This window comes from Thunnus thynnus, chromosome 21 (assembly GCF_963924715.1).
Source record: "Thunnus thynnus chromosome 21, fThuThy2.1, whole genome shotgun sequence".
NCBI classification, from domain to species: domain Eukaryota; kingdom Metazoa; phylum Chordata; class Actinopteri; order Scombriformes; family Scombridae; genus Thunnus; species Thunnus thynnus.
Window position 1 is genome coordinate 24,838,781 of NC_089537.1, and position 19,386 is coordinate 24,858,166.

General features: G+C 40.1%; 1 protein-coding gene across 1 annotated transcript in view; it reads right to left on the reverse strand.

Annotated features, from left to right (window-relative positions):
- Nucleotides 1-19,386, reverse strand: part of reck (reversion-inducing-cysteine-rich protein with kazal motifs) — a 98,486-nt gene that overhangs the window by 16,044 nt on the left and 63,056 nt on the right. The window contains exons 15-20 of the mRNA XM_067577551.1: nucleotides 16,752-16,874; nucleotides 16,004-16,175; nucleotides 12,759-12,948; nucleotides 11,362-11,572; nucleotides 11,162-11,235; nucleotides 7,030-7,185 (exon numbers count right to left, since the gene is read on the reverse strand). Of these exons, the coding sequence (XP_067433652.1) occupies nucleotides 7,030-7,185; nucleotides 11,162-11,235; nucleotides 11,362-11,572; nucleotides 12,759-12,948; nucleotides 16,004-16,175; nucleotides 16,752-16,874 (926 nt within the window). The remainder of the gene's footprint in view (nucleotides 1-7,029; nucleotides 7,186-11,161; nucleotides 11,236-11,361; nucleotides 11,573-12,758; nucleotides 12,949-16,003; nucleotides 16,176-16,751; nucleotides 16,875-19,386) is intronic.

Here is a 19,386-nt window from a genome sequence, read left to right on the forward strand (position 1 = left end):
GTCAGTATAGTCAAAAGTTTGGACACACTTTCTCATTCAAGTGAATGGGTAGGTGTGTTTAAAGTAAAACACACTCAGTGTCTTTGAATTTATTTATTTTTTTCCTGAGATGTTTTCCCCTGCTCAGAGTGAATATCTCTGATCAAATTCACATCTCTTCTCTTAATGTCTTCATTTCTTTGTTACTCTCCTTCCCCCCCTCTAAGTCTTCCATTACACAGTATCAGTTCATCAGTAACATTTGTATGAAGCATGTTCATTGCTTCTGGCCATGAACTGATTCTGGTCTAAGATTAGATTAGATTGCTGCCAGCAGCAGCAGTTAAACACCAGCCTGAAGACATCTCAGCTCCATATAGAGTGAAGCTGTAGTGTTTTTAACCCACTTAACACGCTGACACACATAAACTGCTTCCTATCAGAATAACCTAACATGGCTGCTTTTCCTGACTTGAAGGTACATTTTCAGGTGAAGGATGGCTTACAATTACAATCACTTCTCTAAGGCCACAGATATAGCAGACAAGAAATACCTTTTGTACCTTGTGTACCCATTTCCACAATACAACTGAATGCAGCACAAATACAAAGCTTTCACACTGTATTACATATGAAGCCTTAAAAAAATGAAGCCATAACTTTGTGATCTCTTAACTTTTCATCTAGTGCTATCATCAGGTCAATTTTTTTTTCCCCCAATATTTTGGTTTCTAAATACCTGCAAAAGTGACTTACTGTGTTTTTGTGCTGAATGGCAAATGTAGGCATGATAACATGTTGAACAAAGATGGTGTATACAGTATACAGTATACTTGCTAAATGCCATCATGTTAACATTATCATTGTGAGCATGTTAGCATGCTAGCATTAGCATTTAGCTCATGGTGCCTAAGTACCACCTTACAGTGCTGTTAGCATGGCTGTTGGCAGTTTCCCTCGCAGTGTGGAGCAAAAGAGGTAAAAGAACGCCACCTTGTGCAACTACAGTAAATTCCAGACATTTCCTTCCTATTTCCATTCGAAGTGGAACCTGGTGGTCGGTTGCTCACTAACTTTACACAATATTTATACATAGTTGCACACACCCATAAAATTCTGCACAGATAGAACAATGCCATCCTTGTCTAACTGAAGCTGAAAGCTGGTAGGCTAATGGCAGACAAAACTAAAAATTTAGTTTTATTTACAATACTATTTTTACTGTAGTGCCATCTATAGGTGAAATGCCATCACATTTTACAGAATTGCTAGAACTTCATAGGTGCAAGTCACCCACATTTGGTTCATAGATTGATTACATTGATTTGCTGTATGCCGTATGTACCAAGTTTGGTAAAGTTTGGATGACATACAGTACCAGTCAAACATGTATGCCAAAGACTTCCAAGATGGCGGACACTGGCGCAGTTTGGCTGCCGATCCACTTCTGAACCTAAGTTCTGCCGATTAATCAACACCTTTGACGCTATAACTTGGCTGGTAAAGTTTGTCCTGCAAGCTTGTGGCTACATGTTACCAATTATCCCCCAAACCAGACAAACACTTTCACTGGATAAGTGTCTTCAGATCTGCTCACTGTCTCACCTGCCAAGAAGTTCCCTCTTCTGCTAGCTCTAGGACTCCTGGGACTGATTTACAGCATTACAACCTTTCTGGCTCTGCCTGCCACATTGCTAGCTAGCACAAGCCCACCGGCTTATCCTGCTGGGATCTTTCTGTCCTGGTGTGGTCAGCCTTGCCAGGTTCAGATTGCTACTGTCCACTTGCCACTACTGCACCTGGTTGACCTCCACTCTCCAAGCAGGATCATGAGGCCAGTCAGGCTGGTAGTCTCTCCAGGCTACCTCTCTTCCTCACAGGACTGCTGATGTCCTGCTGCTATATGCTGTGGTTTATCCTGTGGATTCTTCTGGGGTGCACATTGCCTCTCCTTCCCCGGTTACATGGCTCTTGGTCACAAGCTAACACTAGCTTTATGCTAACGCTCCCCAACCGGACCATGCCATGCATACTCCACCACACATCTTCACAATCTCGATATATTCTGTGTCCAAACTGTACGGACATTCTCAAAGAGGCTGGAATACTTTGCAGCTGCTACAAATTCAGGTCCCCAAACTCCATCTCATCCCTGTGGTCCTGTCACATCCCAACTTCCTCATTACATCACCACAACAAACAAAAGCAACATCACCTGAAACTGACTTTGCTCAACACTTGTTCACTCAACAATAAAAGCCTCATTCTGAATGAATTTATAACTGACAGTAACCTAGATTTCCTCTGCCTCACTGAAACCTGGCATAAATCCCAGGACTATTTCTCACTAAACCAGACCACATGCACAGGATTCACATACATTGATAAACCTTGTCTTTAGGGGTGGGGAGGTGGTGTTGCTGCTGTTTACAGGAAGGACATTAAAACAACCTTCATTTCTATTCCTGCCACTCAGTCTTTCGAACACCTTGCCTTCAAACTCTACCTATCTAACCTCTGATTTACTGACCCAGCTATGTGCCATTTCACCTTCTGTTCTCCTCCTGAGTTTTTAATATCCACATTGATGATACTGGCTGTAAATCCGCCATAGAATTCCTGGAACTGCTACAATGCTTCAACTTTACACAACATATCAACTTCCCCACATCTTGGATTTGGTCTGCTCCACTGGTCTTACAATCAATTCTTCAGCCTTAACCTCCATATCTCTAACCATCTGACAGTCACTATGGACATTGACATCCCTATCCCCATCCAAAAAGACAAATGCAAAATATCCTTCAGAAATCTTAAATCTATCTCCCCTGCAGCTCTCTCGGCCTCTCTTGCAGTAAAATGTCTGCCTCCCCTCCACCACTGTCTGATAATCCTATCAATCTTGTCAACTATTATAATGTCACACTCTCCTCCTGTCTTGATCAGCTGGCTCCCATTAAAACAAAAACAGTCTCATTCACACACTCAGCTCCCTGGTATACTCCTGAACTCCACCAAAAGAAATCCCATTATTGCCAGCTTGAAAGACTCTACAAAAAAAACTTGTTTAACAGTGCATCTCCAAGCCTCCATGGACTACCTTCAACAATACAAAGATGCTCCCAATACAGTCCAGTCCACCTACTACTCACACCTCATACACTCTGGCTCCATTAACCCCAAGGCTCTCTTTTCCACAATAAACAACTTCTAAAACCCAGTGACAACACCTCCAAATCATTCACAGTTCAAAAGTGCAACTCTCCTCCTCCCGACCCGCTTCCCCTCCCTATACCACTCAGCCCCTGTCTCTCTCAGTTCTCCCCTGTGTCTCAAATGGAGCTGTCCAACTTTATGGAAGGAATGAGAAGTTGTGTTCTGGATCCCATCCCATCCAATCTTGCCAAGGACTGCCTCCCAGCTATCTCCTCACTCATCATAGAAATCATTAACTCCTCCTTCAGCTCTGTTTCACTTCCCTTAACACTCAAACTGGCTGCTGTCACTCCCATCCTTAAAGAACGTGGACTCAACCCTGATATCCTGAGCAATTTATGACCCATCTCCAATCTCCCAACTCAAAGCCCACCTCATCTCCAACAATCTGTTTGAACCATTTCAATCCGGTTTCCGCTCAGCACTCAAACAGTCCTCCTCAAAGTCACCAATGACCTCCTCCTCTCCTCAGACTCTGGTAATCTCAGCATTCTCATCCTACTCGACCTCACTGCAGCTTTCGACACCATCAGCCACACCATTCTTCTCTCCTGTCTTGAATCCTCCCTTAACATCACCGGTACTGCCCTCTCCTGGCTAAAGTCATATCTCACAAACAGACAACAGTTCATCAACACCAACAACTGCACCTCCTCCACCGTTCTTATGTCCCAAGGTGTTCCTCAGGGCTCGGTGCTTGGCCCTCTCCTGTTCATCTTCTACATGTTCCCACTTGGTAACATCATACGTCGTCGTGGTCTCCACTTCCACTGCTACTGCTGCTAAATCCATCACTCCACCCTGACTAACTGCCTCAATGAAATTAAATCATAGAAGCAAGTCAACTTCGTCAAACAAAAATGTGATAAATCAGATATGATCATCATCATCTGTCCCAAATCCCTCACCAAAACCATTCACAACTTCTTCCCCACCATCGATAGCTCCACTGTGTCTCCCTCCCTAAACATTTGCAACCTCAGTAATTTTCGACAGCAACCTCTACGTTAAACGCCTCGTCAAACAAATCACTAGAACTGCCTTTTTCCACCTAAAAACATAGCTTGTCTCAACCCATCACTCTCCTTCTCTGCTGCTGAAACTCTGATCCATGTTTTCCATCCAGAATTGACTGCTGCAACAGCATTCTTTAAGGCACATCACCCAAAGTCCTAAATAAACTCCAGTACATCCAGAACTCTGCTGCTCACCTGCTCAGTCACTCCCACTCCCATGACCACATCACGCACCCCTGTCCTCCAGAACCTCCACTCGCTCCCTGTCCCACAACGGATCCAATTCAAAGTCCTTCTCCTCACTCACAAAGCCCTCCACAACCAGGTCCCCTCCTATCTTATCGACCTGCTCCACCACCACACTCAGCCTTCACTCCTCTGATGCCAGCCTCCTGTCTTCACCACTCAGGACCAAGCACCAGACCTGGGGTGACAGAGCCTTCTCCATAGCTGCCCCCTCCCTCTGGAACTCTCTCGTCAAACACATCCAAAACTGCACCGATCTGTCCATGTTCAAATCACTAATCAAAACTCACCTTTTCAGAACTGCTTTAATGTGTGATTAATCATATGTTTCATAAGTTTTTTAGTATTAGTATTATTTTATTATTATTTTCTATGGTATATGTATTTTAATTTTTAGTCTATGATATATGCGTTTCGTGTGTTGTTTTTATATTTTCTTTTTAACTTATGTAAAGCCTCTTTGAGTACCCTGAAAGAGCTCTATAAATAAAATGTATTATTATTATTATTATGATTAGTCAAAAATTTGGACACACTTTCTCATTCAAGTGTATGGGAAGGTGTGTCCAAACTTTTGACTGGCACTGTATGTATTATCAAAAGCAAAAAGTGTGTTATATCATAAATCCTGTTACATGATATTAGCTGATAAAAATATTAGTGATAAGTTATCTTTAGTTAGGGTTTGAATATGTAATCTGTCCTATTAATTGTCAGTATTGTTTATAATCAACATCCATGACAATAAAATAATGGAAATTAAGTGGACAAAGGTGAAGTGAAACACTGAAAGAGACAGATGCATGCGCCCCCTCTCTTTACCACTGTAATCACAGCAAGCATGAATATTTATGTCCAGAAGGACTGAGGTGGGTAATTAGCAGAGCTAAACATGGCTGGGTTTGGGTGTTGTTTCTGCTTGTGTGTTTACAATGTTTGTGTGTATAAGACTGGAGGACTGAAAGAGCTCCTGTTATAAGACAAAAAATACAAAACCACACAACCTGGAAAATTAACTTAATGCGTGACAATAGAAAACAACTTTAATTCATGAATATTTTTCAGATAACACAGTGGAATTTGCAGAGCTTCCAAGTGGCCGACGGTCTTGGTACTCACTGTGCACAGCAGCAAACATTTTAATGTTGCATTGATGAGGGAGACAATTGTGGTCAGTCATAGCTGTGAACAGTATTTTTTTTATGAAATCTTCCTGATATTAGTCTAAAACTGTTACTGAAGCTGTTTAGTTTTCATGAGTTGTAATACTATAATAAAAATGTAAACCAAATGTACACCAGCTTGGGAGGAAAACAAAATCCCCTGGTACCTGACTGGACCACCACTCCTCCATGTTAAATTTCACCATGACATTGATATCAGTTACATTGGGCTCTTACAAGCCACTTGCCCTGCTTGTCACTGAACACCACCTCTGCAGTAGCTGAATGTGTTATCAGTCTTGCTCTCCTGCGCTGGTGAGATGGTGCAAGCGAAAAGCTGAAATGAAACCTTGGACACAGGCAGAGTTGAAGCTGACCCGTGAGGACGAATGTAATAGGATAGAATAGAATGTAATAGATCTTGAGGTAGCAAGTTTTCTCTTTGTTGGTCATGTCAAATTAAGCACATTGGTTCCAATCATACATAATATTTTTTAATTATACATCTTTAAAAATGCAATATACAGTTTTGTTTTGAAAGGCTCAGTAATTTCTTAAACAGCTGGTCACTGTAGTTTTTATCAAACGTTACTCAAGCAGGAGGGAATAGTGCATATTTTGGGGACTATTTTCAGCAGCAGATGAATCTACATTTGCTCTAGTGAGTATTTCTTTTTGATTGAGTCAAAATAAACTACAGTGTGTGTGCTCATCTTAACAAAGGAACATGTCACCTAGTGCAACAGTGTGGCTCACTGACGTGTTTTTGATAGTTACTGGACAATAACGGAGGTCTACGGCACAGAGGAATAAGATATATCAGGCTTTGGATACACACACAGTACTTATGATAAATTCACTGTTGGTTTGAGTCTGAACATGATATTTGTTGACAATAAGAAAAATATAGAATATTGACAGCCTTACTCTTTAATGTTCATCAGATGTTTTGCAGGTGGACTTAAACTTACATCTCTTTATACAAATATAAACAGATAATGTCTGAACTTTTTGTTAAAGAATTAGCCAGTGTGGTCAAGTTTCTTCTTCGTTTTTCTTAATGAGAAATTCCCACCAAAATAAATCTCTCTATTAATGCATTCAGTGGAGCCTTTTGAGTGTCATTATGCACTTAAACTTAAAATTAGTTATTTTTGTCAAAGACAAAGTCAAATAGAGGCAGGATATTGCCTATTTGTAACAAATATCTTGCCTATCTTATCAGTTTTGGCCTTCATAATTTCTTTTCACTATATATAGTATATGACCATGTACCCAAATTATGTTCACACACACTCAAGTTGATAAAGAGTGATGTTTAACACACTGCAGTGAACAGCAACAAAACACAGACATGAATATTTCCAAAGTGACTAAATGACTGGACCAACTGTGTGTGTGTGTGTTACCTGCAGTGGTGTTGGCTGCTGGTCCACTGGGGTGATGAGGACCACCAGCTCATGGTCGATGCTCAGGTAGCCAAAGACGTCACACTGTGGTACCGAGACGTGAAGCCGCAGGATCTGCAGGACGTTGTGGACCGTCACCGGCTGGTTCTTATTCAGCTGGACACATGAACAGGAGATCAGACAACGTTAAATGAATATTTGTGTCCAATTCTGAAACAAAACCTGTGGGACGTTTTAAAATGCCAGTGAAGAAACACTGTGTGTTTGGTGCATTTCAATCAGGGATGAAACCGAAAAATAAATTGCTTTCTGAATATAGAATGGAGCTTCAGAATAAATAAGAAAATAAGAAATTTCCAGAACTGATAAGTTAGCAGTTATTCTTCAATGTCAGAATATTATCTGAATGTGAGACTCACAATATGATGCAACTGACAACAATAACAATAACTTCAACACAATCCTCCATCTCAACAGATTTATATTGTTAATGAATAAAATAAACAAACTGTGGCTAAGCCGTAGCCTTAGCAGGCTAACACACTTAAACTCATATTCTCATGTAGCAGCTTTAGGTCAAATCAGCTCTGCTTGTGTTTGGTATTAGCAGGCTTAATGCTGCTGAGTCTTACTATGACGTGTTTGTACTAGGGATTACAGCCAAGTTGACTAACAGCCAAAGGGGTTTTGTTGTATAATTAAGCTGATCAGAACGAGATGCCGATGGGACTTATTAGCTGCTAACATGTCAGCGTTTAGGCATCACCAGGCTTCAGGCTTCACTGCTGTTCAACAGGCTGGGCACATATCCAGGAAAGCTCAGTGGAGGCATGTGAGAGGAGAGCTGTAGCCAAAGGTGGAATTAACTACTTCTGATTTGTGTAGTATGAATGTGAGTCACTCATTTCTCGTTTGGGATAACTGAGCTAACTAAACTGAACTGACTTGTAGCAAACAGTATGTTTGTGGAGTCACGTGTTTTGTAGATTAAGGCGATTTGAATTTTACTGTGCAACATTTCACTTATATCACCACTCCTACAGTATTCCTTAACATGGAATTTTATGTCTGTTTTATTTTCATTTTTTTTGTATTTCAGGAAAGTACCAGTAAATCTTAAGTATTACTACTTGTTTTATCAAATGAGTATCAATTGAGCAGCACTCAGTTTGGAGTAAAACAATAATGTCACAGTAATTCTGTTCATGCAGATGCAGATTGAGACTACCTTTCATCTCAGGAGTTAAACAACGTAGAGTGACCTACCGATGTAGGGTGGTCAGAAGGAAGAGGTAGGGTGCTATTGGCTAGAGCTAACCTTTCACATTGAACTGCTTCAAGGACAGGTTCACAATTTTCCAAGTCTGTCTTAAAACAATTGTCAGGTGCCCAAATGAAGAGGTTTTTCTTGCCATAATCATACTGACCATTAGAAGATCCCTTTATAATGTACTTACAATGTAAGTGATCAGGGACAAAATCCTCCTTCTGTGCAAAAATGTATTTAAAAGTTAATCTGAAGCTAATATGAAGCTTCAGTCGTCCAAATGAGTCAAATCAAGTAGATATCTTTCAACATTACAGTCTTTTTAGTGCCAAAGTCCCTCTTTGTGTTACTATACTTCCACCGTAGCTCAACACGGAAACACTGTCTGTAACCTCAAGACAATCTTAACTTACAGACACTTTAAAGTGATGTATTTTAGTGCCATGGCTAAACTGCCAGCTAGTGATGAAATAAAAATGGGAGAAAGCCTTAATTTGAAGTGTGTTATCATCTTAGTATTCTGGCAACTCTGTGTATCACTGAACAGCTTACATTTGCACTGATTACCACCTGCATTACATATATCTTTTCAAATAGAGTATACAGTTGCCTGCAGCTCACCACTGTTTACTTTCCTGTTTTTCTCTCTCCTTCAACACAGTGTGTGGAATACTGCCCAACTTGATCAGGACACACACTGTCCAGAGGTCACGGCAAGCGCAGGACTGCACCAGTTTGGAAGTGGCTGCACTACACTAGACTCGCTTTAGATGTTGTTTATCAATGTATATATTAGGAAAGATAGAAAAAAAAAATGTAAGATGATCGTGGGGAAGGGTCAACAGTCACTCTTCCCAGGGTTTGAAGTACAGTTTTTGTATTTCAGTGAGTAAATGAGCCAAAACTCGTAGTAGTAATTTAACAGAGTTTATACTTTAGTAAGATGTTTTTTTAATGTAACTATACTGTTACTATAATGCAAGGTAACTGCACTGATATCTTTTGAGTAAGATAAATCAGCGTGTTTCAGTTACTGGTTTACAGTCAACTTTCTCTAATAAGCTGATTTCCCAAATGTCCTGTAAACCTGAAAACCAGAAAAGTCGAGAACGTTTACATGCACCTCAGTAACCAGGTTGGTCAGAGAAACCAGGTTTTGGAAGCATGGCTTACTAACTTTAACTATTAGTGATAGAAGATGTCCGCTTCCTGACTTATTTTTCTTTTTTGGAGTGTGTGTTTGTGCCGGAGCAGCCGGACAGCGCAGAGACAGACCACGTCCTCACAGGAAGTGTCTGAATTTACCAGATAATCAAATGTTCAGTGGTGGGTGGAAATGGACTTATTTAGACTTCTACAGGCTACTTTGTTTTAGTTTCAGTTAAATCAAACTTTGGATGCAATTATTTTAAATACAAGGACACAGCGCTCCGTGTAATGACCTCTCATATCATCCAGCCGCTCTGCTTTCCCAATCTGCAGTCTATTGTTTTGCACATGTGTATTTTTAAAAAGCTGATTAAAAACCTGGTTCTGCATATACATGGCAGAAAAAACAGCATTATCCAGAGAAATCTATCTGGGGAAACCTGGTTTCTCTAATTCTCTACCCTGATTATGGAAAGGTTTCTCGTTTACATGACAGTTAAGAAATCAGCTTTCTGGAGATAGCTGACTGTAACCTTGTTATTTAAGTGCATGTAAATGCACTGCTGGTTGCTGTAATCAGGGTAGAGGATTAAAAAAACCTGATTGCAGGTAGATCAGAGAACATAGATGTGTTAACATGCACCTAAGCAATCAGGCTTTTTCCAGTAAGCTGGTTTTTTAACTGTCATGTACGGGAATGAGAAACTAGTTACTGTAATCAGGGTAGGAGATCAGAGAAACTTGATTTCCAGAAGATTTGTCCTGGAGAATGCTGATTTGTCTGCTATGTATATGTGTACCTGGGTTCATAATCAGCTTTTTAAAGTATGCATGTGTATGACAAAATACTGTTAACAGGGAAAACACAGCATAACCATGGGATGAAAGGAGAGATCATTACACAGAGCACAGCTTATTTAAAATAAATCCATCCAAAGTATGACTAAAACTAAAACTTAAACAATGCAGTCTAAAAGTAAAAGTCTAAATAAATTGGTTTTCACCACTGAACATTTGACTATTTGTGCTGTGAGGAAGCTTTGCTCTGTGTGTTTGCCTGCCTGTCCTCCTCTCCTCCTCTGTACTGTTAAAAAAAAAAAAGAAAAAAGTCAGAGCACATCTTCTATCCCTTATACAGTTCAAATCAGTAACCCGTGCTTTCAAAATAAGGTCAGGTGTATAGTTGGGGAGAAATCAGGTTGCTGATCTGCTGCACGTATACATAGATTTACAGTCGTCCGGTTACTACAGTGCAGGTAGATGTGTTTTCTGATTACCCATGCACCCTGCTTTCTCTGAACAACCTTGTAATTTAAGTGCATGTAAACACATTGTTTGTGCAGTCTGTTAGTGGCTGCAGTTGGGGACTCTTTGGATGTATATCTCCCCCAAGTGGCCAACACCTGTAATTACATCCAATACTACCAGCTGCATCCTCATACAAAGCACTGTTAAACTCTACTTAATCAAAACCTACTTTTATAGAAAACGCTGCTTACAGTTAGTACTTTGACTGTTGAGCACTATTGAGCTGAAATAGTGTTTCACATAATTATTATTTAGCTTCCATATAATCTTACAACATTGAGGAAAGACTACAGTACTTTAGATATCCTCTAACACCACAATCATGAATGATTTATGAACTTTAACAGTGAGTAAGTGGCTACAAGACAGTCATAGAAATGACAAAGAGGAACTGTGATGTATCCATACCTTCGAGAAAGTGTTCATCTGCTCTTTGTTCCACAGGATCTGCAGCATACTGGCACATATTGGACAGCAGGCTCCTGAAACAGGTCAGAGGTCAGGGGTCATCACAATACAATGCTGTGTGCATGTCATTACCCTGTCTGTTGACCACAGCTCAACGAGTGTACCTGTACCATCTCTATCTAAGGTGTGGGTTGACTCACCAGGTGGGGTGACAGGCTGGCAGCCCGGAGTGGACAGACGTGGACAGGGAATCAGACTGCACGCAGAGTCGGGGGCCACGTCAGACACGGCCCCGACAGCCTGACAGGGGCCCTCGTAGTCCACAGCCACGCGGTCAGAGAAGGCGTCGCACACTGTGTTGTAGGTCTCACCATTGTGGCCGCAAACCTGCTGTGGCTTCCCACAGGCATCCTGAGGACAGAACACATACACATAAACATAACCATGATTTAGTTCATACACTGAGCTGTAAATTTACATTCATGTATTCATGTAAGTTTACATTTACATCACTATGACATCATCAGGGTTATCTTGGGCATTGCAGGAAGCCTGTATTACAAACTGGGAGTGCAGACATTTGCCAAGCAGGGAGTGTTTAATTAAAGGCACTATCAATTTGCATTATGGGAAAAGTAGGATCTAGTGTCTATGAAGTTTGATCTACTAAAGAACTAAAAGTCAGGATATCTCCGCCTCTGGTGCTTCAATTTTGACCATTCTTTCTATAATCTGCCTATTGCAAGTCCACCAACTTTATGGAAGTCCAATATTAAGATCGCTGGAGTACTCTTAATATTATGGTTATTAAGTTATGTTGCTTTGAACCAGATAGACCAAAAAAGGAATAAAGTTGTTGATGTGATTTAGAACTTTCCCCTTTACTGCCATCTTTTGCTGCCCTGCGATGATTGCTCTGTCCTCATACTATGTTGACTCTGAAAACAACAACTAATTAAAAAGACTATTAGTTAGTACTCCATTGATTTAGCATTACACTTCTATATCACTGTCAGACTTACACTGGGCAGTTTAACAAAAAAGTAACAAAACTGATGCAGCAGAATTAGAGATATTGTCTTTTTTTATTCCGTTCATTCTTTTTCCCTTTTCCACTTTCCTTTCCTTTCCTTTCTTTTCCTGTCCTGCCCTTCCAACTCTGCTAACAGTTTGGTAGGAGATTCAGGTGTGTTATACTAGTAGTGGCTAATATATCCTGGAGCTGCTAGTCTCCAGAGATGAGGAGCTACAGAGGTCTGCTAAACTCACTTCTTTGTAACTCCACACAAGCAGATTTCTCTCATTTTCAAACTTGTAGTTTTCAGCTCTGACGGACGCTGACTCAAGTGACATCACATGAGGCAATTTTTCAGATTTCACACAGCTCCCTCTGGAGACACAAAAGTATACTACTTTTTCACACATGCAGTAGTACTCTCTGACACCTGGAAACACAATATGTGTACTTTTTACATGCACCCATATCGGGCTCTGCCTTTAGTGTTCAAGTTTATAGCTGTCAGGGCTTTGCACAACGATTTGTGTTTCTCAGAATGAAGAGAGCAGTTTGTTAGCTCTGCTGCTGCCTGTAACCTACCTGGCAGTGGCCCATGTAGGCCAGGGTTTTCCCATTCTGCTGCAACTGGCACAGACTGGTATGGACCTTGCCATCAGTATCACAGGCCGGCTCCACGCTGTTCTTATCGCAGGATAACTGTCGGCCAACACACTCGTACTGCAGACAGTCTGATGAGTCACTCAGACACACACGATACTTTGGGATGCACCTAGAAACAAACACATAAAAATGCCTTAAAGTCATTCATCTGTGTTGCTTTTTCCATGAGGGAGGAGACCAGTGAAGAGAGAGAAGCTTCAGACTACATACAGTATGTGTATATATAGTGCTCTAAATAAGTGCACATACACACAGTGAGAAAACACACTTCCTCACTGTAGGAATACATTATTGCAAAGCTGCAATAAAAGAGCAAACTTCTTCCCTCCAAACATACAAAGAAACTCTGCTATATCACCATAGCAACCACCAAGTAGGCTGGCCACCAATCTGGTTGGTATTCAAGAAAGCAGGTTAAGTGAAGACTCTTGAGTTTGTTAACCCTGAGATGAGGGTAACTCTGAGTTTTCAGTTCCAGGAAGAGAAGTAACTTAAACTCTGGGTCAGTTACCATGGTAACTGACTCTGTGAATCTAACCTGTTCACTGACAGGTTTTTTTTCAACAAACCCTGAGTTTCTCTCTATCTTCTCTCTCATCTTACAGAGCTAGACACACTGTTTCATCTCTTCATTCATTCAGCCCGTATCAAAGCAAGTATCCAAGCACATTCATTAGCGCATGTTGACTGTCTGTCAGAATCTAAATCCTGATTGGATATTACTTTGTTACTCAAGGACTATCTAAAGTTACTGCTTTTATACGCAAAAGTCATTTCTTTGAACAGTGTTTTTTGCCTTCACATTCAAATATTACGCAGCGTGAATTCAGCCTCAGCTCAGAATAAAACCTCTGCATGTCCTTCTGTTATAACACTGCAACTCTGTCAGTTTGTTACAGCAGCTCCTGCACTGAAATGTTTATTGCACATAATGTGTAATCTCAGTTTAAATAATAAAAATCTGTATGAAGCTTTGACACATAGGATCAATTAATAATTATCTCTATCACTCATGATGTGATTGGTCGCACTGATGGAACATTATTCCTATAATATTGGAGATTATATGTTAATATTTCTGAGTCAGCAGCATTTCAGTGACATGTTTAAATTTACTACATTTGTTGAAGTAGCTGCAATAAAGTCACTGAGTTTTTGTTGAGCCAAGATCCAAATAGATGTCTAAAATTTTAAAATGTACTGTATTTTAACCTTGATGCCTTTTCAAGTGCACATCACCAAACACATTATTACTGGATCAGACTGTGAGCTTACAGTCATGTCTCTATGACTTTGATCTATGTATGTTTTAAATCTTTGACTATATTTTTCATCTTCAGTTGTTGCTTCCTGTGTTTTGTCCCTGTCATATTAAAGCAGAACAAATATATTTAAAATGTAATGTAGCTGCAGCCTGATACAGTCAGATTCCACTTTATCATCATTGCGGAAATGTAAGTCTGGTAAGTGATGAATAAATGGACATCACTGAATAAAACTTTATTGTGTTAACTTATTGACACTTTCCCCACTCTGACTCAGACACTGTTTTTAAAGATAAATGTGCACTGTCCGCATACACATGCATTAATATCTCTATGTCCACTGGATTAAAATAGAGGCTCTGCCTTTTATATACCTGTTGCCATGGTGAATTGTAGTATTGGAGCTCCACTGATGATGGCTTTTTCATTCACCATGCACAACCTTACCTCAGAGTGAACATACTCAGAGTTTATGGAACTGACTCTGATAAGCTGTACTGGGACCAAAAACTCACAAGTTTCCCATCTTAGGGTTAATCAACCCAGAGTTCAGGGTCAGACTCAGAGTTTGTTAAATCTGCTTTCTGGAATACCACCCAGGTGTTCAGCAAATATGAGTTGGCTTGCTCACTTTTACTGCATTGTTTACCCTCAGAACAAAGGAAAAATGGTTCAGAGCAGCATACGCATGTGTGTGCACATACCTCCACTCGTTACTGTGTGTTCAGTCTTTGATCACAGTGCCAGGAAAAAGAGTTTATGAAAGTTTATGTTGTAGGATAACAGACGTCATCATGGGGTGTGAGTGAAGGCGGTAAATCTGCCTTAGTGTGTGTGTGTGCGTGATAAATGTCTTCCAGACCACATCACACAGTGGGAAAAAAAAAAGTCTTGCAGAAATGTGTAGAAATTGAGGACAAGAATGCTAACATGCCATTTTTTAGTTTTACATTCAACACTGTAGGGACATTGCAGTTTAAACATTTAGCTGACACTTGTATCTTGAGCAACTTAGTGGAAAAGCAGAATAGAGAGAGACCGACATGAACACATAAAGATAGGTCACTGATAAATGCTGGACGAAAAAAGAGTGGGTGCAATCGCTTACACCATTTCTGCTGTCCTACAACAGTCATGTCATACTCACCACTCTGCTTCGCTTAGTTTCCCTTTTGAACAGAAATATTGTTTTCAATCTGTGATTAATTGTAATTGCACCTACTTTGCCGTTCTGCTGATCAGTGTTAAGCCGCTGTCAATGAAACTCATCACTTCCTGTACATGCTTCACACACAGGTTTTGTTTGAATGTCCAAAGACAATAATGCATTCAACAGCTTTGTCCAGCCCCGAGGACACACTCATTGCATTCTGGTGAAGTACACTTCATGTAAACATATCTTTGTTTACAGGATATTTTAATAGACAACCAGGAGTGTGAGGGATGATGCCCTTTGAGCTGTTGGGATGCTTTTAACGTGAAATATCTGTACAGGAAGTGCAGATATTTCTGCATGGAAAAAAAACAGCAAAGTAGAATTGAGTGAGATTAGTGAATGAGAACAGCATTTGTGTAAAAAGGTAAACATGGAGGAAGAGTTGAGCTTGCATTAACAGCAAACAAGATGCTTTGCAAGTTAAAATATACTGAGATACATGTACAGTAATTATCAGGGAAAATTAGAAATAAAAGTCTGTGTCACATATAAGCCTTTTTCAAATAAAAGTCTGACTCTTTCTACAGTTGAAGTAATTGCCACTGGTGTTTGAATATCTCTATCAATATGTTTAGTTCAGAGCTGAAAATATATTGAAATGGTCTATGCTTCCTTCAGTTTGTTCTTCATGAGTTGGTGATCAGAGTAAGCAGCAGCTACACCAACTGTGTAGCTGAACCCACCTCTGGTTCCTCTGGCAGGGTTTGTTTGCACAGGGGTTACTGAGGCGGCACTGGCCGAAGACAAACTGATGGTCCTTGAATCCCATACAGCGAGCCACACAGGCACTGGGGTAGGTCCGCCCGTTTGAGGCACACACTGGGACGAAGCGGTCCGGACATTTACATGGAAGACCTGGGGGAGGGCAGGGGGAGACAGGGAGGGAAAGGACAGTTAGGATGAGGGTGGGGAGTGAGTACAGCATCGCTGTGATGGAATGGATACAGTGGACAGGGTGACTGGGTACACGCAAAGCACTGGTTGGCGGTCTGTTTCTGTTTTTCATAGTATCATAATATACACTGTATATTTAACAGTGTGAATATTGTTCAGACGTCTTGTAGAAATAATTATATAAAAATAATGCTGTTATTGCACATTACTTTGCAGTGTTATTCGTATGGTGTTTGTGGAATTTTAACCTATGTAAGTAAATTTAGCAAATGAGTTAGCTCTGTGTCACTCCCTGGCTTGTTGTCGTCAGATGGCTCTGAAACATAACTAGCTAACTGTTTTTTCTTTTCTTGTTGCTGACCTCTTGTATGTCCCAAAATGCCACAACACAGCAAAAAAAAACAGGTTAAAGTGAATGAGGTTTAAAAATGAACATGGCGGTTCGCACATAATGTAGAGCACTATGTGTGAAAAAAGACAGGGAAACATTACATGGTTGACAGAGGTGAACACATCTCATGTGATAAACAGACACACCAGTAAAGTGTCGGCGGTCCTCATCGGAGCTGTCGAAGCTGAGACATTCTCTGGTGGAGCAGATGGTGTCACCAGCAAAGCAGGAACAGATGTGGCAGTCGATCCTGAAAAACGTCCCGTGGCCTGGTGGTAACACATAACAAGACACACAGCAGGACAATTGAAGAACACATCAACATGCTATTGTATGTTTACGATGTCATAGTTTACATCACAAAATGCCATTTGAATCTTCTAGTAATTTAGTGACTTTTAGTGATTTAGAGTGATTTAGAGGGGTTTCACTGTTTGCTGAGCAACAACGGAGGTAGTTGTGGAATGTAACTAAGTACATTTACTCAAGTACTATACCTCAGTACAATTCTTCCACTTTACTTCACTATTAACATTTTCACTACATTTATTAGACAGCTATAGTTAAAAGACTAAACTACCCATTAGTTTTTGCACAATCAACACTTTTTTTTGATACTTTCAGAACATTTTACTGATAATACTTATATACTTTCACAATTTACAATGCAGAAGTATGTTTACATTGTGGTATTTTTACTTCTAGTTATTCTCCATTAGCTGCACTAATCAATATTTTTATATTATTAATGAGATGACCCTGATGAAGGCCACAAGTCGAAATGCGTTGGTCTAACTTGTTCTATATGCTACAAATGTTGCTGGAGTTTTGACCTCTCTACATCATATTAGTAATGGGTCAAATGAATGACAAACCCACAGATAATTATCACCAACACCCTCAGCTCTACAGAGCTTTTTAGGGTCTTTCAGCTCACTGTTTAGGTTTTAGAGCCCGCAAATGTAATCAACCTCGTCTCCAGCAGCAGGCAGTTGTTGAAGTAGTATATAGACAAAGTTAGAGACTAGCTGATGAACACAGCAGAGCATTTAGCAGCTAGTGTATAATACTGGATTTAAATTAATCAGACACAAACAAGACTCCAAATGAATGCTAATGTTGCTGGATATGTAAATAGATAACTGAATGCTAAAAGTGTCAAAAAACCTCATGAATGCAGATTTAAGTAAAGGATCTTAGTCAATCCTCCACAACTGGACAGAATCTATTACCAGAGCTGTAAGGTCAATAAAACAGAGCTAAGTGATTGAAAATGACTGATGAAGTAGTCTGAAGGTATAGAGGGTAATATAGTTTAATAGGTGTGGTTCCACATTCATTTTGATGTTGAAGGCTTTTTCAGATCTTTCTGTTTCAAATTCTAGCTTGAAGAAATTCATTTGTAATTCAAGCAAAGTAGGAAATCACGATACTCATTGCAATCATGATTTTCCTCAGGATGTGAATCATTCATTCTATGGTGATCAATTTCTAGATTCTAATGAAAAATTCTAAAGCTTTGAAGAGTCTATGGTATTTTTGTCCAGTTGCTCAGAAACATGAAGCATAACTACCCGTTTGTCATTTTCAACTACACTGCTTATTAGTGATGAGCTGACCATCATCGTTAATGTGGGACCAGTGTTTGTTTGACGGTGTGCAGCTGTAGAGGACTGATGGAGTGTTAAGGCAGAGAGGAGTGAGCCATCTAATCCTGAGCCATGGAGCTGGATATTAGTATCAGTATGATATATATTTCGTACTACTAGTATGTGACTTATTTCTTATTTGTGTCAGGAATGATTATTAATGTACTTGTTCCTACATGACAGCAGTGATGTATTACTGCCATTACAGCACCGCTGGCTGTACTTCTTCTCTATTACATTAAAAATTCACCCATTTAAAATTCTCTATAAGCCTTGGGAATATATGCACCCAGAGAAAGCCAACATTTCTGCCATTTCCCATCCAAGTCATAGCTCCACCAGAGAAAGTTAACTTTTAAAAAAACTCCTATTTCTTGTTTAGATGGCTTCATAGAGTTTGGGTTTGGTTGAAATAATTGAAACAAGACAATAAGTGATTAAGAGGAAAGCAAATAAATGCATTAGGCTAATGGAATGTAAATCGGGGCTCTGTCTCTACTCTTGCATAGTCAACACTAAAGTCAACAGTTAAAATAAATGAGATTGTGTGTTATGATTCAGTCTTGCCAGAGCAGTTGCTGCTGCACATTAAGGAGATTTTGTCATGCTAACTAACGTTAGGCAAGCAAAGCCCCATTTGGACATAATATTATTGTTACAGTCACTTTTTCCCTGTTTAACAGTTCCAGTTTGATTTACTCACTAAAATCTCTATAAATAGTGTCCTCTGACTGTGTAGCTGCATCAGTCCAGAAGAGAGAAGCTCTATGTTGTTGAAATGCATCTCCACTCATCTACATCAACATCAGTTGTTACAATGAGCATTTAGTGGACCTTTTTTGCCTTAAGTTTCACCTCTCAGGCTACATACAGGCTGTCTTTACCCTCTCAACCAAACATTCTAAACACACACTACATTAAAAGGCTTTTAGAATGACAGACAGTGATTATAATAGAAAACAATGAACCATGCTGAGAGAGGGGAAGCCTCCATCTTCAGCAATAGAATGTGTTATCCACACAGTTTCCTTCCTTCTGATGTGAGACAGAGTGGGGGTCTACTGTCCACAGAGGCACAGCAGGGCTTTCTCTGTAGTAAACCCAAGGATGCATGCATGGACACACACTCAGC